Source organism: Blennius ocellaris (genome assembly GCF_963422515.1).
Source record: "Blennius ocellaris genome assembly, chromosome: 5".
Lineage (NCBI taxonomy): Eukaryota > Metazoa > Chordata > Actinopteri > Blenniiformes > Blenniidae > Blennius > Blennius ocellaris.
Window position 1 is genome coordinate 15,836,678 of NC_137654.1, and position 24,285 is coordinate 15,860,962.

The following is a 24,285-nucleotide window of genomic DNA, read 5'->3' on the forward strand; positions in this document are numbered from 1 at the left end:
ATCTCAGAACATCAGGCCCCGTGTCTCAGCCACTCCTCTGACAGCTTCACTTGATATTGACACTTGAACAAATGAGGATAAATTCTCTTGTCAATACACACATCCAATGTTATTGATGATGCCATTTAGCTTTTCATTCTAAAGAAACTACTTTCAACCCTGGCCTACTTGTCAAGCTCACTTAATCCTCAGCCCTATTTATGTTGGTGCTTGTGTTTTTTGTCTCTCCTCGTGTACATTGAGCAGATTTTTCCACGATTAGTTTTTTTCAGCCCAAGTTTACTATATTCATATTAGTGGGATCCAAGAAGTCTATTTGTTATTTTCGTAATTCTCAACTTGGGGTCGACTTTCTCTTTTATTCCTTCAATTCATTCCAATTCCTAATATGAAAATTAGATGTTTATCAAGACGTCTGAAATTGTACCCTTTTCAACTGGTATGCTGTTTGCAAAATTCTAAAACCAGTGAATTAATTTTAGTTTTGACCACATGCATGCTTCTTCTGTCTCAAGCCTCTCATCCCACCACAGTAACCTCACCTTTTGATGACTGGTTCTTTATTTTTTTCTCCAGTGATCTTGTATCATATGATGGTTTGTGGTTTGAACTGCCATGTGTTAGAATTCATGGACCTCACATTTGACAATTCCTGTCTGATTCAGGCTCATCACATAGTTTATATGCATGACCATTGACACACACTCTGTGTGTTTTGGTCTGATGGATGTTCATTTTTGTCCTATGTGTGTGTGCTGTTCAGCTTTGTGGGGTTAGGGGTCATGAGCAGTTCAAGGGATCAGTGAATCTCTTCATGAAACTCAAGAGGTCACTCAGGGAGGTCAGTAAGTGGGGCTGTCACATTGAATCCTGGCTTTATATGATCCATCTGCTTGACCACTGCTCGTCAGCCATTTTAATGACCGTTAAGCATCCTCTCGCTGTGTTTTACATGTCTGAATGTCAAGCTCCGTTTTGCCCCCTCTGCGTTCGCCCACCTAACAAAGGCACCTAATTTGCATGAGTCCCTGCGCAGGCATTGTTAATTGACTTAAGCCAGGATTAGTGTTAATCAGGTTTTGTGCCCCGGAACGATTGGCCAATCCTAACCTCATTATTTGATAGCAGCACACGTCCTGTCAACCCCTATCAAGCTGTTAATTAATAGAATCCCGTGCACACCAATGTCCCAGCCTGAATCCCCTTTTACCTCCCATTTGCCCATCCATCCATTCCCCCCTCTCTTACCCTCGCTTCTGTCATCCTAACGGAGGTCAATACAAAGTAGCTCAGTGTGCACACTGAATTCAGCCACCAGGCCCTAAGATTACGTGAGCACTCAATGCAATTGTCATTAAGCACGCTCAGAACAGTTTGACCTTTGCCCCAAGTGAAATGGACCCCAGATGAATGAATTCACTCCACATACAGGCACTTTATGGCAGGTTTTTGTCTCGCTTTATGATCTTGTAGGCATGCACAACCCTGAATACCAGTTGAAACCTCAGTGCTGTCTCACACCTCAACTCCTCTGCAGGCATCTTTCCCTGGCCCGCTGACATAATACGAGATAATAAGGATACCTGATCCTCAGAGACTCTGACACCTCTGGCTCTATCTGCCTACAGTCTTGCAGAATTTCCCATCAGCCAGCTGACTGTTGCTCTCACAATTGTACCTCTTTACTCAGAAACCCCCCCCCCCCCCCCCCCCCCCCCACACACACACACACACACACACACACACACACACACACACACACACACACACACACACACACACACACACACACATAAAATCCACACCTTCAGCCTGGCATGAAATCATTAGAGAATATTTGAGTACAACTTCATATAGATCTTCAGAGGTAAACACTGAATGAACGTGGCCAGTGTTGAGGGAGATAATCATAACTAAAAGTGCATTCAGAAGCCAACTTATCCTTGAACTTGTTTGAAGCTCCTCATTATCTCATTCTGATTAAGCTTCATTTTAAGCTTCTACTTTCTACTCCATAATCTCTCACTGGACTCAGAAAAAAACCCCCAACATATTTGTATCAATGTATACACTGCAGGTGCTTTCACATGTATGTGTGTGAGCTTATGAAAACACTTTGTGAATGTGAGCCAAAGGAACAGTCCAGGAGCCATCCTGCCAGAATAATCAGCACTATAATTAAGAGCTGTGAGTATGTCAACTGCCTTCATACACCCCCCCCCCCACACACACACACACACACCCACCCCTTTACCCCCTACCCCACCCTTTTTTCTGTCTCTTTTACTCTCACTGTCTGTCTGCTTCTATAATGGCAGAGCATTTGTCTGTTTCCTCCCAGTGCCTATGCAGAATGCTCATGACATTTATTGTGAGACTAATGGCAGTGCTTCAGTCCCCCTAATTGTAGGCTTTAATTGCAATAATTATTTACAAGCTTAATTAGAGCCTAGAGAGTGTCAGGGAGAAACAGGAGTGCCTGTTGAAGGAATCACGACAGGGTTTGTCAGGAGTCAGGCAAAGAGCAAAGTGAATGTAGTGGCAATCTTTGGTCTATAATTGGAGGAGGCCATGTCTCCAATTCTCGCTCTTGCTGCCTGTCTTTGCATCCGATAACTGCCTTCCTTTCTTAATGCTAAACTGGGGCTGCGATCACAGAGTAAAGTGTGTGGATAGTTTTGAACCTGAGCCCACAGATGATGAGATAGCGATGGCTCAATCCTTTGCACCATATTAAAGGTGTTTGTACACAGGTTCTAGGCTGATGCTGTCGGAAACAAGCGGGGCAAGTGGGATCAAGGCGAGGGCCACAAAGTAGCATCGTCACTCTCAGCGGGACAAATTCTAACCTTAAAATACATTTATTAGAAGACCCTTTACAACAGGGGTAGGGAACCCCGGTCCACGAGAGCCGCAGTCATACACGTTTTACATGTCTCCCTGCTTCAACACAGCTGATTGCAATGAGCAGCTCGTTATCTGGCTTTGTGCTGAACGTGGTGATGAACCATCAGGACGTTCAGTGGAGGGAGACGTGGAAAACGTGCAGGACTACTGGTCTCGGGGACCAGGATTCCCTACCCCTGCTTTAAAGCATATTTACCGGTGATATTACATTTAAATATGGTCTAAATGACCATAAAAAAAGATACAATTATTGATTTTAGAAAATTGGCTCACAGGCGACAAGCCATAGAGACAATGGCCTCATGTGGCCCTGCTGCCACTGGTTGCGTATGTCTGCATTTTTTTTTTTTTTTTTAATCGTTATTATTACAGCAGGATTGCAGATGGACATTATAAGCACCTTGCTAAATGAATGATTGAACTAGGAAACGCACATACATGTTACATACAAGGGTCACTGAGTGCAGTTTGGAGCCATATGCCTTTTAACTGGGAGCTGAGGTTCAGTTGCTGCAGGTTACCAGAAACTCAGGAGGTCCTTTCTATGTTTGTATGTGTGTGTATGTGTGTTTTATTTACCGTGTGATGTGGTCATGCTGCCTGGGCTGCAATATGCTCTTTGTCTGCCCTTCACAAGGACAGTCTTAGTAAACAAGGAACAGCAGGAGAGCTTCTGGTTTTGATGGGCTACCCATGGCAGCTCAGCCCTTTCTTCTTCTGTTCTCTCTATTTTCTGGGGTTGTGCAACACTCTCCCCAATTTCCCCAACTTCCACACCCCCCTCTCTCTTCTCCTCTTTCCTTTTCTTCTCTCCTGTCAGAACGGCGTCCGATGGGAGGACTCAATCCCACAATGCCATTCTCTCATCCCCTGCGGCTCACTTTGACACAACTGTCAGCCGGAGCCCTGGTGATGGATGAAGTATTGTAGCGTCTCTAAGTGTGACTCTACATCTGTGTTTGTTTGTTTGTGTGTGTTTATTTGTTACTGAGAAATATGAGTGTGTTTGAATGCACAAATAGAAGTTAAGAAAAATATCACAGAAACAATTTACTGATGTGTCCAACAAAGATTCTGCACTATATTATTTTTTTTAGACAAATAATGAAGGACTGGATGTAGCAATTAATTGAATTAAAGTCTACGAGTGAACAGTAACATTGACATAAGTATATTATACATGAAAAAAATGTATAGACATGCTGTCATGGAGGTCATGAGATGTATAAGAATGCTACAGACATACCTCTTTCAGAAAAACATTCATCTGTGTTTGCTCGTATGTATGCACGCACACATGCACGCACGCACGCACACACACACACACACACACACACACACACACACACACACACACACACACACACACACACACACACACACACACACACACACCACACACACACACACACACACACACACACACACACACAGAGCTAGGGCAGGAAGATGAATGTGCAGGCATGGATAACATATCTCTAATGCAATATTTGAGGAAAAATATTAGAAAGAGCACCAGCTAGATAAGACCAGTGATTTAAACAGTGAGTCTGCTGACAGCCTGTTGAAATATTACCCTTCTCCCTGACTTGTAAATCGGATATTTAGAGCCAGAAGGATCACATGGCAGTAACAGATAGGGGCCACGGAGTGACGGATGGGGGCTGTAGTCGATTTGGGTCAGAAAAAAACCCCTGCACGACAAACATTGGTGGTGGACAAATATTCTTATCTACACTCTGAATCAAGGCGACGTTCAGAAGGGTTTCACGTTATATAATGTACATGACCAAAAAACACTGTATACCTCAGAAGCATTTATTTATTTGACGCTATCCAAAAGCAACTGCGGGGAGCAGTTAATTTGGCTGCGCAGAAGCAGCTGTCTTAGAATCTTTGGATGAGAGAGAGAGAAAGAGACAGAGGGTGGAGGGAGAGAAGGAACAGAGAGAGTGAGACACAAAGGCAGTTTGGCTCATTATGTTGATTTTTCCCTCTTCTGCCAAACAAAGACACTCGGGCACTTTTAGACACCACCAGTGAAGATCACTTACTGTGTTCTTTCTCCCTCTTACCCCACGCGGTTTCTTTATGGACACATGTATTAATTTTCTTGAAACTGCAAAAAAGGTTTACCTTTGTCATAATTGTTTCTATATTTTATATATGGAAAAACTAGCATTCGGTCATAGTCTCTTTTATATGACCTGCAGAGATTTTCCTGTCTGTGTTGGACTGCAGACTCATTAACTGATGTCCAGCTGAGTATTGTGAGTCTGTGTGTGTGCCACAGACATTCACAGCAAAGTTATGCATGTATGCATTATTGCAAACACGCCTATTACATATAACCAGATGCATGCACGCTCACACACACATAAACACAGGACTGAATAAAGTGTCCTGTGCCACCTGAGCCTAGTTATTGGTCTCTCTTCCTCAGTCTTCTCAGACTAACATTCATCAAGGCAAAAAACACACATCCACACATGCTCACACTTATGCTCCAGCAACAGCCCTGAGAGCAGTGGGGTGTAACCAAACCCTTCATTTGTATGTATATCATGTACACTTGGAGAGAGGCTGAAACAAAGAGAACAAACACACTCACACCCGTGTACACACGCATGGTGTTACTCACATGCACAGACACACAAACGGACTCACACGCACACAAAAAAAAAAGTGTAACACACTCAGACATGTGCTGTGGAGTCCCTCTGTGGATCAGAATTCATTTCTGTCTGCCTCTTTCCTCCAAATCAATACCCCCATTGGTCGACAGACAGCTGTAAGTGTGCCAGGGAGGCTCCCCAGTCCTCACACCCTCCCTTACACACACACACACACACACACACACACACACACACACACACACACACACACACACACACACACACACACACACACACACACACACACACACACACACACACACACACACACACACACACACACACACATGCCTGTTGATGTGTGATGGCCTCTGCTGCTTCCTTATTAACTCCTCACATGCTGACTGAAGCATACACCTCATTACTGGCTGCATTGACAGTCTGGGATCCCACTGAGAGCCACTCAGACAAGTTGGACTTAAGACAGACAGGTCTGAGAGGGATGGGAAGACAAAGAGTTGCAGGGAAGTGACAAACAGGAACAATGTCACATAGGCAAGCAGTCCAGACAGGTGGGGTAAAAATAGGTTAAACAAGGAGATTGATGGACAAAAAGAGAAGAAAAAAAAACGGTGGGTTGAATATAGGCAAAAAGGAAATGAAATAAATGCACATTATAATGAGATATGAACAAAACTCCAGAAACAAAGAGACAAAGTATGCATAAGACAAAGAAAAAGTAAAGGTAAATTATATTAATTTTCTCCAACTGCAGCTTGAGCAGATTTGACTTTTTTCCACGACCAAAGTAGAATGATTTGCAACTCTCATGAACCCATATTTAATACTAATTATCACATTTTACCATTTTGTGAAAGACATTAGCACAATTGGGGTTTGATCGCAGTGACAAAAGAGTTGGAACAAGGACATGTTTACCACTGCTAGTTTCTAAATGTTGTAATGCCTGAAGCTGAAGACCTTGAAAATCCAACCTTGACCTCTGGCCTTGTCCCTTGTGAATTAGAACTATACTGATTCTCTAAATATTGAGATATTAGTATATACAGTAGATAGTGGGATCATGAAAGCACTCACTATTTAATGTTGAGTGCCAGTTTCTTGAAATTGTTTCATAATTTAACATGCAGTTTGTGGTTGTACCTTTGCCCATCTGAGAGGCTGTGCCTCTTTATATTACTGGTTTTACACGCAGAGCTATTACTTAATTGTTGGAGAATCCTACTGTTTTTGGTTTGTGTCAATTACTTTTTGAGCCGTCTGTTGTCCTTCTGATGCACATGCATGCAAATAACCCCCCAAAAATTAAGTTTTAATGTTGCTGTCCAAATGAGTCAAGTTAGTAAATTAAGGTTAGACCTAATTTAGGTATCACGATGTGTCACTATGGTCTGTCATTGGGTCATTTTGCATGAGTGCACACACTCACGCATTCGCAAACACTCTCGGGCACTTTCACAGTTCCTTGTTTCCGTCTCTTAAATGTCAGCACAGGCCTTTAAACCAGTTGCCAGTGAGCAAGCGTGGCAGAAAGGGGGGAGGCTGAGAGTTCAAAGTGGTCAGGCAGCATGGATGTAATTTCCTCCTTTTAGCCTCCTGACTGAATTACTGAGCAAAGAGGCCACCTCGACCAGGAGCGCACACCAGAGCACGAAAGAGAGCCTTTAGGAGGTGGGAAAGACTGAGAAGAGATGTGGAGATTAGTGGAGAGGAAAGGCATGAGGATGTGGGGAAAAGAGTCAGGAACTTTCAGATCATATCATCTTAATATCCTTACCCCTGTAGGGGAACATGGTGACTGGAGGAGGGTAAAAGCTATGGAGGTATCACGATTCAAAGTGAAGGTGTTAAGTCATGCAGTCAAACAATCGAGATATTGTCTTCATTAGTAATCTTTCTATGATATTAACATATTTGGTGTGACTCAAGTGTAATTCTATTCTGTAAATTGGAAAGACAAGAAAATTAAAGTAGTGAGAAAATGTTGAAAAACAGATGCCTCACAGTGTGTTTGTTTTGTATGAACAATATTTTTAATGTAAGAAAATTAACAGGGCATTTGGCCTTTTTAAACTGTTGGCACAAAGGACTACAATGTTGGGGGGGGGGGAAACCAGTACAGTCAAAACACACACTAACCTATTCCCTTCTCATCACCCAAAAAGAGGAGTGAAGCCATACATAATTTATACACTCCCAGCTGTATTGACTTGTTGGATTTTTCATCCTCCTCACTGGTCGATTCCTTTGCTCCATTATTTCTACCCTCACACTCCCCTCACTGCCTCACAGCCTCCTCTGACTCCTCCCACTAGTCTTTTAGTCTATAACGCCTAAAAAAACCCTGCTACTCTCACTAACACACACCAACAGATCAGCAAACACTCTTGTCCACTACCTCCTCCACCTTCCCTATTCCTACTGCCTGCCTATCTCTGAAGGATACTGTTGATTGCAAATATCTTAAAATAATCTCTACAAATGTACAGTCTGCTTGTAATTTCAGGAGGATGTAGATATGTGAAAATGGTGACTACACAGAAATTAGAGGCCTGATTTTAGAGATCCATCAAGTTATCCATCCATCCATCCAACCACCCATCCATCATTGGCACTGTTTCAGCCCGATCACACCGAACTATTACTCACTGAACACTCAGAAAATAAAAAAAAATAAAAAAATAAAAAAAAATAAAAAAATAAATATATATATATATATATATATATATATATATATATATATATATATATATATATATATATATATATATATACCGTATATATACACACACATACATATATAGTGTGGTTTTCTCAAAGTTAATTGTTGACATGTTGAGCAACTATGGACTATCCAATAACTTAAAAAAAACATTTACATGAATCTATAATATGTATGTCCTAGTACATATTTGTCCATGATAACGACAATATGTAGTTTATGTAATGTCCAAAATATTTATTTAATGTAAGTTAATGATATTTTACCACTTTTTGTGGTCAAACATATAACAACATTTAGACATGTTTTTGCTATTAGTGTTGTTCATAGTTATAAGGAGTATGCAATTGAAATGTTACTTGATCACATTACTTGATGTCATTATTAGACTTGTGATGGAATTTCCCTGGATTTAAACTTTATATTTCAGACACATTTCACGACAAACTATACATTATTTAAAAATCAAACTACATGACTGTGACTTGTAAATCAATGTCGATATTGAGTAGGAATAATATTTAATGTGCTAACAAATAGGCCACAAAAATTCAGATAAATGATTGGATGCTTCCAAAACGTCACAATGCTGGTGGATGCACCTACTATCACCAATAAAGTCTGGGTCTATTCATCACAATCTTCTGATTTTAAAGGTAAAACATATAGTGTGAATTATACCTAAGTAAAATAATTGTTAATAAATTCTCATTCCTCAATTGATGTTGTGTTATTCGTAATTTCCATTCGTTGTTTCCTTAAGAAGCTGTATATGATGTTTTACTCTACTACGCAAGGCACTCCTAGAAACCCAAGACCACGAGAAGATACCACAGTTTTTATTGCATGTGTTTCACCACAACAGTCTATCCACAGTAGAAGGTTAAGAAGAAAACTATTGAACTGCATTATTACCTCTTTAACTGTTTTATTATTGTTCTTGGGTGTCTGTTAACACTGAATGGTCACCCAGCTTCAGGGTTCAAACTGCGGTCAAAAGGCACACGCGTGACCTATTCCTCACCTCCCCTTTTCTTTTTTCTTCCTGCCTGGCAGTTTGTCTCCTACCAGTCTGTTACTGCTGATGAGCTGCCAGGGCCAGGGCCCGCCTACAGCTGTGGTAGTATTGGGGGGGGGGGGTTGCAGCTTTCATATTGGATGGAGGTGGGAGTGTTGGGTTGCTGGATTGATATGAGGATTTGGAAGGGGGGAAAAAATAACACCGTCTTGTCATGATATCCATCTGTGCCTCGTATCGATTCACAGTGTGTTGGCGTGGGTGTCTTTGTTGTTCTGTTTGCATTGCTATGCATTTTTCTGACTGGTTCGCAGCTATTTCCGCTTCTCTTTCATTCTGACTTTAAGCCCGGTCTTGTAGTGTTACAGTGTCTCGATGTTTTCAATTGACCCAAATTCAGAAGCTCAAGCCAAATCCAGTAAAGTATGTGCATGTGTGTGTTTTGTCTTTGAGTGTGCGACTGGACGGGAAAAAACATGGGAATAGATTCTTGAAAAATTAACTTTGACAATAAAGGTTAAAAGCTTCCAATTTCACATCTAATCTTTTTGGAGAATGGGAGATGAGGATGAGGAAAGCTATATAATATTTCACAATGCATCACCCATTCCTTTCTTGTGTTTAGCCTCTTAAAATCAATGAATAATAACCACTCTGGATGCTATTTCCTCTACTTTAAAATCAGTTATTCAGAAAACTACCCCGTATGAAAGAGGCTGACCTTCGGAAATAAAAACATGAATACACAGTAGTTTTACATCTTCTCGTGAATCCTCTTCACTTCCATGTGTCCAAAACCTATCCTGCATTAGTGCAGTAGACACTTTTTAAATAAATGGTATACAGTAGGAAAAAAGAAAAATCAATCTTCTGTATTTCTACACAAAATGTGTTTCTCTCGAATGACTTGTCAAGAAGCCCTCTGACATCTGGAACAAGAACAACAAGAAAAACAAGCAGTTTGTTTCAGCGCGGAACAGGGCAGCAGATAGCAAACAGCATGTCTCCAGGGGATGAAGGTTGTATTTTTTTATCTTTTTTATGTAGATGATGAGGACGATTTTTTATGTGCTGCCATTACGTGCACATGTTTCTGTAAGTAATTAACACATTTCCTCTTGGCATGTGGGTTTTAAGCCCTCATCAAAGCTTCCAGCTGTTGTGGTATCTTTGCAAATTCAATGCAAGGACTGAAAGGGATCAGTGCCCGCACACCCAACAACCACGAGCATGACCCTGTTCTGTCCTTAATCAAGCTGAGTGTAATTGGTGTGAGTCTTGAGGCCTGATTATCCTTGTACCAGCCACAACACTTCAACAGAACCCCTCACCTCTATTCTCAGGGCCAGCCAGGCTTGGGATGGATATTGATGATTGGGTTGAACTGGTGACTGACCTTGGTCTCAGACTGCAAAAACACCTAAAAAAGTAATTTATCTTCACTCTCAATCTCAGAAACTCTTGTAAAGCAACAAAATGAGTGAGGAAGATAATGCTTTACATGCAGAGTTGAGCCTTTTTTGCATTTCTGTTCTCTGTGAGAATGTCATTCTTTGTGGGTGGATGTCAACAAGCTGGAGGAGATAGAGCTGGCATGAGACTACAGAGCGGATTTGTTTGGGTCTTACAGAGTACAGTGGACGTTTTTTGTTTTTTTTGAGTTGAGGCAAAATGTATCAGGGGGAGGAGAGAGCAAGGAAGACACAGGGGAGATGTAGCTGCTGTCCTAAGGAAGAGCCACAGTGGGATTACCAGAACCGATTAAAGGGTGGCCTGTCAGGGAAAAGAGGCTCAGACGTCCTCGTGTAGGTTGCCTGAATGCTAGAAACACTGACTGCATGGTCACTGTGGGAGTAAAAGACTCAGCGGCTTGTAGATTTCATTGGTTTTCATTCATTCAGCATCAAGTATTTGCTCTGCTTTGTGCCTTTGTCATTAGGGCCTGCTCACACATACACACACAGGCACCCCCCCCCCCCCCCCATGCTTTCTGCCTTTCTCTCTGCTGGAATGGGTATTGTGTTCATGATCGATGTGCCTCATTCCAGTGACGTGGTAGCCTGGCTAACTCTCATTAAAAATGGAAAGGGTGTCAGAGAGCCGCCAGTGTGTGTGTGTGTGTGTGTGTGTGTGTGTGTGTGTGTGTGTGTGTGTGTGTGTGTGTGTGTGTGTGTGCGTGCGCGTGCGCGTGCGCGTGCGCGTGCGCGTGTGTGTGGCTGTACATGTTTAAATGGAGGTGTAGGTGGCAGGAAGTCCCAGAGGTGCCAGCTGTTTACCGTGCACTGCTCAAGGTTTCGGTAGTTGGGAGGACTGGTGGATGTGGGGGTGTTCCTGAGGTCAGAGCTTAGGCTGTTGCCTTGGCAACAGCTTGCAAAATAGCTTCCTTTTTTTATTATTGGTGATGGTGGGATTTTTATTCACTCTTTCTGTTTGTTGCCTTCGCTTTCTTTCAGCCAGTTGAGGCACATCTGGCAACACAGAGACCGCATCCCACCTGAACACAGGGCAATGGGCCATTTCCACTCCATTCTGTCCTGCTTTATCCAGGGTTTTTTTTTTCCCACCAGTCTTTCTTCTCCATCTTCTCTTCCAACTCTGCCCCTGTGCCCCATCCATCACAGAGGTGCAGTGAGCATAGTTGGGTCTCAGGGCAGCAGGGCAGAGGAGCTGAAATGGAGCCACCATTCATTCTCAGCCATCGAGACATTGGAACAGATGAAAGTGTTCCTGCTGCTCTATAATGCACATACATTGTCAGTCTCTCTTGGGTGCCCAGCCAAATGCCTGTATTCTCTCTTGGCTTCCTTTTGCAAAACAAAACAAACAAAAAAAAAGGTGGGGAGGGTTACAGGTGGTCAGGAACAACAGATGAAAATATGTGCAGTGGGATTTTTGTCTGCTGGCCTTCGTTTGAATTCACAAAAGACAGCGTCATTTCTGACGAAGATTTCCAAACAGCATTCATTCATTGGCTCCCAAATCTGTTTCTCGGGAGCCTCGTCTCAAAGAAAAGCAGCAGAGCCTTTCAACATTCTCAGATTTTCTAAAACAGTACAGTGACATACCCACTAAGTAACCTGCAATATCAGGAGCATTTATAATAAAAGCAAAGGGCTGTTCCCATGGCTGCTTCAACATTGAGAAATTGCATGAGAATGGTTTTCTTTCACATGTGGAATTTTAATTTTGACAACTCCTTGGATCAGGCAATGCCTCGAGCCTCCCCAGGCCCCTGGTTGGGAACCATGGTGTTTGTTTGTTTGTTTGTTTTGATAAAACTGTGACTAATAAAGGCTGAGTTTGTTGTTTATGGTGCTTCCCAATAGAAGTTTACATTGTCTGTGGCCAAAACTGGCAATAAATGAACCAGGTTGAAGATAAAATGCTTATTTATGTAACTTTAGTGAATATTTTGTGATTTAATGGTTTTGGTTGGCAAGTTTCTTTTGTGTTTTTGCAGAAAAGCTCACATTGATATTCTACAACTGGCCATCAATACTGCTGACCAAAGCCCTAGCTATTTATTTCAGTTAAAAAAAGAATAGCCCTGCCTTAGCTATAATAATGAAAGCCGGCGCCTATTCAGCAAGACACTTTGAAAGAGAGGAAGCTGTTTTAACCCTCGGCTGTCAGTCAGTCACCCAGGTTGCTCCAGTATGCGACTCTACTGTAGCCTCTCTGGTTGAATAACCCCCTGCTAAGGTCATTTTGAGCTGGAATTTTATTAGCATTAATTTAAGAAGAACACAGTGCTTCCTACTGGCTGCACTCGGTCTATCTCAGGTCAGCTGTGTGTGTGTGTGTACTCAGAAAACAGGGAAAGTTGGAAGCAACATCGGATCACATGCAGGGTTTCTTTGTCTTCCTTGAAAACACAGGAACAACAAGCTGCACATCCGTTATGGTGCTGGGCATGTGTGCATGCAAACACACACACACACACACACACACACACACACACACACACACACACACACACACACACACACACACACACACACACACACACACACACACACACACACACACACACACACAAAAGTCCATACGCACAGTGGGAGAAGGGGCTTCATTGTGCAGCCCTGCTGTGTTGAGTGACTGTAGCGTGTGCTGGGCAACAGCTGCTGTGATCCCCAACTAATCTCCCTCACCCCGGCCCCCTCACCTCCACTACTGGCCCATGCTGATCTAAACATCAATACAGTTACAAACACATGGGCACATGCTATATACAGCACACATAAACACACTCCCTCTCTTTTCCAGGCCCTCTTTGAGATCACATTTTTGCTGTCTTTTTCACTGGGCTCCCTTTGTTCCATAAAACCCTGTGTACCGTTTTGTGTCTCCGTCTCTACTGTATCAGCTGATAGTGCCCTGTCCCTATTTGTCTTTAGACACTGCTCCATGAGGGGGACCCTTAGCTCGCTTCCCCCATACTTTCCCCCCATTGACAGCTGTCTCCACGAACGTAACCCTTTCATGGTTCTGGGCCTCTATTAAAGTAAGAATATAAAGTTTCAGCAGCTTCGCACAAGTTTTGAGACGAAACTGAAGGATTTGTTGGGCTAAGAGTGATCCAGAAGCTGTGACACACCAACACACACACTGCCTGAGTCGCTGTTTCCAGAGCCAAGTCTCATTCCTGGTGGGCTTGTTTGTCATCAGTTGCAGCCTCTGCTGCTGATGTGACCCCGTCTGCAGCTCATTACAGCATGCCACCTGTTTGTCCTAAAGCTAGGAATGATGCTCACACAAATAGAGTTTGTTGAGATGACAGGGGGTTAATCTAACAGGGTTGTTCATGGTGGAACTGCCACGCAGACTGTCAACTTCCCACCATGTCAATGGCTTTCTTTGTCCTCGGAGCCTGTCTCTTTGTTGCCGCAGGGTTTAGGACCAGGCAGACAGGTGGATGGTTATTGAGCTTTTGAGGAATAGAGACAAAACAAAGATGAAACACAGCGAGTACAACACATGTAGCTCCGGGTTTCGGCCGCAGCCGACAGGCTTGTGGACTTGAACTGCAATTCAGTTAAACTATTCTGTCAGCTGTTTTTTTCTTTTTAATTTCATCCATTAGGCATCTATTTGGCTTCCCTTTTTCACAAGGGTGTTGACACAGCAAGTCATTTTAACTTGCCCTGCAGGCTTGGTTAGTTTTTATGCTGGGTGCCCTTCCTGCTACAACTGGAATTTGAACCTGGGTCCCCCCACACTCAAGGTCAACATTTAACCCGACGCACCACTTCTTTAAATGCAATTTGAAAGAAGCCATTGATGGACACTAAATTGTTGTTGAGGTTTTTTTCTTTTCTTCTTCTTTTGTTCCAGTTATTTCCAGCCTGTGGTGCTAACAGCAATTAATATCACCCAATTGTGGGCGATATGCACAGGGTCAGAAAAACACTTAAAAGGTGTTATTCTCAGTCTTCATTCACTCCCACACATTTGACAGAGGAGCACTTATTAGGCATTGATCTGAGCCTGAGGTTTGGAGCTGAGCAGGGCACACACTGTCATTATCCAACAAGGCACTTGCCAGAAAATTGAAAGACAAGCAGAAGTGAAAATGAATGTCTAATATTCACTTTTACAGCCCCGTCCTTTTTTTTTTTTTTTTAATCTTTTTTTAATGCTTCTCTCCACTGAATGTGCAGCAGCAGTGTTTGTGTTGCTTTTCCGTGTCCGTGTGTATGTGTGTACATTTACTCCTGCTGACACGGTTAGATGCAGGTGTGAGTAGGACAGTCCCGTGGGACACTTAAAGACAAACACACCTACACACAGACCTCCAGAGCTACATATCACTGTGCTGAACAAACAGTCCGAGGCCCACGTGAGAGAGCGCATTCTGCTCAGATAGACTGACAAAAACAGTGCGAGATTCACACAAACACCCATACATGTATACAAACTGACCAAGGGATGCAGCTGAAAATAGACCAAGCCTGTGGCTCTCACAACTACTGACTCACATTCTCAGTGCTTGTTGCTGCAATGTGTGTTTGAAGTTTGTGTGTTGAGCAAATATACAGTATGTATATTCTCAACTGTGCATCTATATTTGTACAACAGTCCCATTCAGTAAGAACAAGGATGTTTACTCTTTTTTCTTTTTTTTTAAATGATGATCATTCCAATGGCTCATTGTAGTTGAGTATATTCTGGGTAGGATTACATTGTTTGCTTTGCGCTTATTTCTGTTGACACTATCAGCAACTTGATTCTTGTATGTGAAGCAAATTGTAGTGCAACAGAAATAATAGCTTGTCATTCTCAGAATTCATTACATACTATTCCCCTTTGCTTTTTTTTTTTGAGTATACAGTACTTCTTCAATAATAGTTTTTAATAAACTTGGGGCTGACACACTGTCTTGACACATGCCACTTTCTCGCAATGAAGTTGAACATTCTCTGGGAAGAGCGCTTGTCACGACTCCTCCAAGTGTAGGTGTGTTTGTACAGCCTCCACCAAGGTGGACAGATGTCCTGGTGTAATGGACAAAAGCCCATTGATGGCAGGGAAACAGCTTTCTCTCGCCAACTGACTCCAGCTGGTCACAGCTGTTTTTTATTCAGCTTACAATAAAGGCAACAGTTGCCTGTGCAGTTGACATCTCACACATTAGCCTTCAAGAAAAGAGGACAAGTGCGCCCAAAGAGAAAATCATTTTGCACAGCAGGATAACAAAAACTAATGACAGTTTTTTTTTTCTTCTTTATATTCAACATTAATTCTCATATAAATGTATGGTATCAAGTTAAACCTTTAAATAATAGCATTTGCCAAATCTATCATGTGAAAATACCTGATTGATTTGTTACTCATCAGATTAAACAAGAGAACTTCAGCTAATAATATATATACGCCATTTGTACATGTTTACAATACAATAACAACAAGAAGCAAATGATTAACCCGCTTGTGACATGTTTGCCTGTACCATGCTGACACTTTATGCCACACTTTGCAAACTATACACCACATGAAAGAAGAGACTTCGGAGATTAATGGACTTTAAGAATATATTGTTTTCCAACTTAAGGCCACAAAACCTCAAAAAAGGCTCACTGTCAACCAGTTATTTATTTCACATTCAGCACTGATGTATTGTTGGTTCCTTAATAAATCTGTATATATGCAGGGATGCTGTGTGTTTTAGTATTGTGTGTTTTGAGCATTATTCATATAAAATGAGGACCTTCTGTCACAACTAAATAATATGGAGATAACCTATTATGTTCAAGCTATACAACGTGTTAAAATGTTAAATTTCAATGACGAGTTGAGCTGATAGGCTGAAAGTCCACAATTTTGTTCTTTTTTTTCTTGACTTTATTTCATCAGTGAACGCTTTATCAATGAGTTGTGGCACTCCAAAATTTACTGAATGAGCCTTGCTTGCTCATCATGTGACTTCAGGCTGTATTGTGACAAAGAACCTATTAATGTGCTTACAGGTCACCCAAGTTCCCATCGAGTCATGTGAGCAATACGGGACCTGTGGAGAGTGTCTGAGCTCGGGCGACCCACACTGTGGCTGGTGTGTTCTGCATAATATGTGAGTATCCCCTCAGTCTATCTATTACATTGGTTTATAGTCTTTTTACACATCTTTAATTGTGCCTTCATTTCAGTCAATAAACTGACATGTTGGACTGTATGTCAATGCAGCTAATGGAGAGCTGAGTCAAATAAGATTTTTTTTTCCCTGCTTGTCATGGTGATATGCTGAGTTTTGTGTCCCTGTTTAATGTTGATGGTTCTTATCTACAGCTCATGTAGCTGAACTCTGGGGATATTTACCTCTCACCCTAACGCTAAGCATAGAAGCCATGAGCGACACCTACTGGAGGGCATTGGTTACTACATCAAATGCCTCAATAAAGTAAGACAGATAAATGAGAAAAAAAGATCCAGATGAGGGGAAAAAGAAAATCATACATTGGCTGTAAGTCATTCTCGTTAATATTCATCTGTGTGGAGCTGACAAGGCTGTATTTACATCAATTGTTGAAGAGAGTATACTTGAGACAGACGATGAATATACAACTGCCCTAAAAACGCTGAAACACAGTTTGCTCTGTCTCCCTCTTTGTTTCTTAAGTACACACGTTCTGTCATCAGTCTGAGCTTTTCTTAGTTGCTGTGTCTTGAATTTTCTACTTACAACCCCTCCTAAATGCAGACCCTCTCTCTAAAGGTATAGCTGAATATTTGTGTGTGTCAAAGCAGTGCTACAATCATCATTATCGTGATGGCAGCCCAGGCAAAGTGCACTTAAAGTAATTTACATCACTCCAAAGCTGGGACAGGACAAATAATTGCCTAGCGACAAGGTAATTCAGCATGTTCTTGCATAGGAACGGGAGGGGCCATCTGAAGCTCTGTATTTTCTGCAGTCCACATGCCTTCACACAGGGATCATTTGCCACAACATAAGCCTCCGTGTTTGGCTGTTAATCATATGCTTTTGTGTAGGTGTGGTAGGGAACTGAGTAATTCAGGCTGGAAGGAATGTGAATCCACAGCAGAAAGGAGGTGTTGATGCTAAAAGGTATTTGGCTTTTGGAGCTGTGATGGTAAAAGCAGCTGTGACAAGGAAACAGCTGTTTGGTGTGCGAGTGCTGCATGTGTGACTGCACGTGGCGTCGATTTTTGTGTACATGCGCAAACCACTTGCGTGGACTCCTGTACTGTACAATGGGGAGAAAAGGTCAGCACCCTGATTTACGTATGATCAGCCATCTGCTCACTCTACGCGTCGAACCCTTGTGCCACCTGTCTCTGATCCTAATCCCCCTTTCTCTGCTCTGACCCTGCAATGAGTGTGGCAGAACCCCTGTCAGCTCCGGCTGAGTCACTGCGGAGAGGAAAAATAGTTACTGGGAGAATAGTTGCTTTCATGTCTCGCTGCAGCTCTTGTGGGCCTCCATATTGTTCCACCCTCCATATTGTTCTACCCACAAATCTAAGCACTGGTATTGCGAGGACTGCTCAAGTATCTATTTTGATGCCCATTCATTCATGTGTGCAGAAAAACACCAGGCTGCTATAAAATAAGTTGGGATATTGAAAAAAACGTACATGTAAGAAACTCGGCAAAGAGATTGTCTTAACATGTCGTGGCATACTATTGTCTGACCTTTTACTGTTAGTCAAACTTCAGAAAAGTACACACATTCTTTACTTTGGTTGAAGTATACAAACTTTTTGAGATAAAGAATTTGGTAAAAATAAAAGTACAGATTCAGCTTCTTTACTTCAAAGAAAGAAGTTACTCAACTTAACTACAAAAAGTAAAAACAAGTGTATTTTTTTTAACTTCCAACTGCATATTGAATGGCATTTTTGGATACTTTAACTACTGAGTTTAATGCTTTGTCAGTATGGATACACCAACATTTCTTTATTCTCTTTATTTACATGGAGGTTACTAACAACTTAATAGAAATGTTGTCAGGGCTTAACATTAAGGATTTTGAGCACTTGCCCTTGCTTGCAACCTTTTACTTGCCCGGACAAATTTTTACTTGTCCGAAGTTTAATCGAAATGTATAATCTTGGGTAATGTATGAATTCGACCAGCATAACTTTTTATGTAAAAACACTCAATGAAACTTTCAGGGAAGGCGTATCTCTTTATACTCTTCAATCTGAAAGAATAATAATATCTATTTTAAGTTTGTTCTTCACAGCAAAAAGCCCAGAGTTGAATTAACTCCCATAGAATTTGTGAGCTTGGTGTGTTTGTCGGAGCAGATTTGAGCTTCTTGGTTGGTTTTGGCCCCCGGGCCTTATGTTCTCTGCTTTAAAGGGAAAGGGAAACTTTCCTGTGCGCAGAGTACACGTGACATCAAAATTGTCATCTGCCCTGTACACTAGGGTCTGCTCCGATCCTCTGCGGTCGACGGAATTTTGTGACGGCATGCTTGTGTGAGGAGATCCTCCCTCTTCCCGTCTGAACAATCATAATTTAAAAGCAAATAAAGAGCTGAACGGCTCAGAACTCCTGAAGTGAAACATAAACAACTTGAGGAAAGGTGGAGAACGCTGGGCAGAAGATGTGGATTTCTGGACCGTTATGTTACGCTATGGAACATGCATGGAAGTGAGCCCAGAGTGTAGTATATATGCAATCGTGTCGCACGTTCTGCAGACACGCAATACAGAAAGCATGGAGGGTGTGACGGAGAGGAGCTTCGCAGCGCAGCACTGTGCTGCGGGGAAGCGGCAATTATTCAGATATCAAAATGTATTTCGTGACACCACCACAACATCTGAATGTTCCAATAATCAGGTCTTGCCAAAGTATTTTGTCCAGGCACAGTGAGTACAGGCTCTCACTCTTACCGGGTCCGCTTGTCAGAGGTTCTACTGTATCTGTACTTCTATTAAAGGTGAAGCATTCATAATGTCATGCTGCCACATAAAATGGCGATTTTTTTTTTAAGGGTTGAATTCATTCCTGAACATTAGCTGGATGCCTATTAACTGAATGTTCAGATCTTTATTTAACCATTAACAATGGCATGGTATCACTAATGTTTCTATTGCAATTAGGCGACGTGTGAACCCGAATAGGATTTTTGACATTGGTTTAGGAAGCATACAGGCGACATTAATGTATAAGAGCCTGAAACAGAAGAGAGCATCTATCTTCAAGTCCCACTGGAGATTAGCAGCTGCACCCTTCTGGTGAAGAGTTCCAGTTGTCATACACACCCAAAATCACATTTCCCGCCAGTCGCACCATCATCCCCAGCTGTAATCACTACCTCTTCTTTGAGCTTCAGATTCCCTCCATTTCTGCAATCCTCCATCCCTAAGCCATTGTTGATTTTATAAAATTATCTTTCCCCCCTTTCCCATGTTTGCACCTCCCCTCACACCCCTTACAGCTAAGCTACGGTCTAAACTATGCCATTCATCTCATCTCCTCGCAGCTCAGCGCGGCTCACTATTGCGCTGCCTCCCATTTAGACTCTCTCCCCTCTGGAATCAGCTCTTCTTCACGCTCCAGAGATGGTTGGCTTGCCACACATAAACACCCCTCGCTTTGATCACCCTCCTCCTTCCTTCTGCAGCTGCCATCCACTATATCCATCCTTTTTTTTCTCCTCCTCCAAACACTGTATCCCCCCTGCTCTTTTCTTTATGTTTGTGCTTGTATGCTCATTGAAGTGCAGCACTGTAAGGTGGCTAATTAGGAACATGGAGGGACATTAGTTTAGTTTGCAAATGATGATGAGGAGAGAGTGTTGCAGAGAGGGGATTGAGGCATGGAGCTGACCAAGAGTGGCGTGTCTGTCTTCCTTGTCATTCCATTTTCTTTCTTCTCCCTCTGATTCAGGGTGGTGTGAGCCTCGAAAGTTCTTTAATTACTAGCAGCTGTTAGGCATCCAGTGAATGCATGAAAGCTGAAAGAGGGGAAAAGGAGAGGATAAGAATGAGGAGCAAGAATGAGGGAGGGAGAGAGTGTTTGATGCTGCACACTCATCGGCCCACAAAACCGAGCAGCATTTTGATTGCAGCTCAAAGGGAGCTCATCATCTCGAGCGCTCTTCACTCACAGTCCTGTGAATGATTAGTTCTGCCTTCGTCTGACCACCATCCAAAAACACAGTTATGGTGATGCTTTCCCTTTTCTCTCCCTCTTTCTCACTCCCTTGGTCTGCATCCCGTTGCTGTTAGATCAGCTCTATAATCGTGCCTAGAAGAGGCTTTTTCATCTCAAAATGTCCCACGTCGGTCTGTGCTCTTTCCATTCTCTCAACTCACTCCTACATTCCAGGAGAGGACGAGTGGTTTTGTTAAGATTTGTCAGGATTAGTACCAAGTCTGACTTCATTCCCAAGGTCAGCCAGAATAGTGAGTCCAGATGTATTATAGTTTAAATGATGTGATGAACAATAAATGTATATTGTTATGTAAATTGCGCAGAAGAAATGCTGATCTGTGTGTGTTGCAAACAGCACTCCTTTAAAATGAGGACGACAGCTCTGGGCTATTTGTGTAGTAGCACCCAGCAGAAAGTGAATCAGCATTTGAGGGCTGCTCTGAGCAGAATAACACACGACAACTTCACTGTTATATAGTGCTGTGTTGTGTTGTCAGAGTGCATGTGATATAACTGCTCAGCTCTTTTTTTGAGAACAACCTACACTGCAGAACAATTGGTACAAGTTTGGCCCTACAAATCAGTGCTACAAAGTTCTACACTATAATTGAAGTTTAAATATTTCACAGCGCACTTTCTTTAAAAATATATTGACGTGTTTATCTCTCCAGACATTAAAGTGTTACAGTAAAAGTTGTGTTTTTTATCTACAACTTGTTACTCCAGGCTGTGTTTATATACCAGCCTCTGTGTTTCTAATAATATCAAACGACGGCCATAAAACCTCCTCTTTACCAGTGGCAGCAACGATTAGCCTCGCAGTGAGAATGTCTGCTTCAGTCCATTGTGAATGTCCAACTATGCATCTAATGGCCAACTCATCAACCAGGCCCTCAGTGAGCAGCCCGATGGACACTGTATCCATCTTCCCAATTGCGCCTAATGAGATATTGATCACAAACATTTGGCTCTATCAATATTTCCATAGATTAGTACATTAGCATAACACAGGTTAGCTGCATGCTGAAATACTGCACTTGTATGTGCAGTAGGTGCAGTCAGGCAAGATATAGCACAGTTAATGGTCCTAATAATTTTGAGATGCGTCCATCACTCCTCTTTCCTCTATTTGTTCCGTCCTCTCTGTGCTCAGCCCACACAAGTACAGCTATTGCAGAGCACTGAGAAATGATCTCTTCGTGAATCATTTCTTCTTCTCCACTCTTTTGCTTCAAACTACCACCAACATACTACATTTGCATACAGCCTATATTTGACCCCGAGACTGTTTGCCATTCTTCATGTGACTTGCAGTGCTGTATGTCCTGTGGGTGCTGTCCTACTGTAAGATTATGAGGCAACACAAGGGATTTTATGTGAACTGTGTTGGTTTGTTTGACCCCTGGCATGAACTTCAAACAGCAGCCTCACATATCAGTCAAAGGCCAGAGTGACTGAGGTTTTTTTTTCTTGTTTATCCCTTTATTATTTCCTTGTGTTCTACTTGTGGTCTGCATATACATTGATATTGTCACTTTTGAGGGATGCAGTGGAATAAAAAGGAAATGCTGTGCATCACTTTGAATGATGACACTGAAAGAGGGAGCCGTGTGTTGGTGTGGGTGTATGACTGCATGTGTGTATGCAGCCTTGCACAGCACGGCCCTGCACATCAATGCTCGGCTAATAACTCCAGTTTCCATGTTGGGGAGCCAGAGTCCCAGTGCAGTCATCCTTCATACGTACATGTTTACATCAACATGTGTTTCTGAGGAAATGCATTGTCCCCGGACTAGAGATCCTTTCAACCAAATCAAATCATGCCACTGATTCTCCAACATAATGGCCTACCATTTAAAACTAGTAAAGCTTTGTTAAGCCCATCAAATATTGAATATACAGCTAGTTCTTCATCTCAGTACATTCTCTTCCTCCTCCCACTTTGCGCCCCCTACCAGTTTCCCCTTCCCAGCTACCAAGGCATCGCTGTCATGCTCCTATTTTCCTCTCTGTGTGGCGTTTTGTGGTGTGGCTCTTGGGAGGGAAAGAAGGTGATTTTAAAATTGCTCCCCCTCTGTTCTCTCCTCCTGCTTTTAAACACAGTGCTCATAGCAAGAGCTGCAATCATCAGACTTTCACACTTTCACTGAAGTCCTCAGATGTCATGAGGGAAGATGAGGAGGGCGAGAAGAAACTAAAATCTTTCTCCCCACATGCCTTTTATTTTGCTCTGCTGTGAAGTCCAGCACATCCATGTGTGTCTGTAAAAGTGTGTATAAATGTGTGAAAGATGAGGTGTTTGTTTTGCCCATATGAAAGTGTCAAAAAAGCTTGAGTATACACACTAACTGTGTATGACCGCCGTCCCTCACCAGTGTCTGTGTTTTCTATGACTGTGTGAAAAGGTGTGTGTTCTCATATGACTGTGTCAATCAAAGCTTGGGGGAGAAGAGGTGACGGTGTAATTTCCTGTCAAGGAGAATCGGTGGAATAGACACCAAAGTTTGGTCACTGCTGCTTCACCCTTCCTCTCTGTACAGACTGCAGACACACAGCACCTGAAATGAAACTGTGTATTAGATATGGCTCACTGACTCAGATTCCATACACTGTGTCTTGCCTTCACTTGCACTTTAGAGATCCAGCCTTAACACTGCAGCCCACACAAAGTGACACAGCAGCAAACACCATGCTCTACTTTTTTTTCTCTTCTTCTGTGTGTTTGTTTTTGCGGCTCACCTTACTTGGCTGCATGGAATGAGACAGGCATCCACAGCTGCCTTCATATTTGCCGTTGACTCGAAGTTGCAGGGAAGGGGTAGTGCAAGTTTCAGCACCATGGACAGGGCTGGGAGAACCAGCATATGACATCCAGATCAGTTGCCTCTTGCTTTGATGGGGGAGGTTGTTATTAGCCATACTATTGTGATCAACTGACAAAAATGGCAAAAATCCGCTTTTTTTCCTTCGCTGATCAATTGAGGCATTTAATACATAATTATCCCTATAGATAATCAATGAAATGGTTGGATATATAGATATAGCAAACTTATTTACAGGTATTATGCAGAACAATGGTAGTAGGGGTCAAAATACTCTGTTGGTTCTGCAGGCATAACTGAACTATAATTAATACCAATAGGGCCTCATAAAAGTCAGCTCAGCACTGAAATTCTTCATATTTCTATAAAACAGCACACACTTTTTGGCTCTTTGTACATACCAAGAACATGGTGCTTAGAGGACAATCTATTGTCGACGATTGGGCATGAATGTCTTCACAAGTTAAGCAATGCACATGCAACCAGATTTTCATGCGGATTAAAAAACATGATTCAGGAGACCAGGCCTCCTTCTTGGATGTGCTGTGTCTCAG

At 42.3% G+C, this 24,285-nt stretch overlaps 1 protein-coding gene across 1 annotated transcript in view; it reads left to right on the plus strand.

The window, feature by feature from the left end:
* plxna2 (plexin A2) overlaps nucleotides 1–24,285 on the plus strand; it is a 188,851-nt gene that overhangs the window by 86,218 nt on the left and 78,348 nt on the right. The window contains exon 5 of the mRNA XM_080497333.1: nucleotides 16,750–16,850. Within this exon, the coding sequence (XP_080353459.1) occupies nucleotides 16,750–16,850 (101 nt within the window). The remainder of the gene's footprint in view (nucleotides 1–16,749; nucleotides 16,851–24,285) is intronic.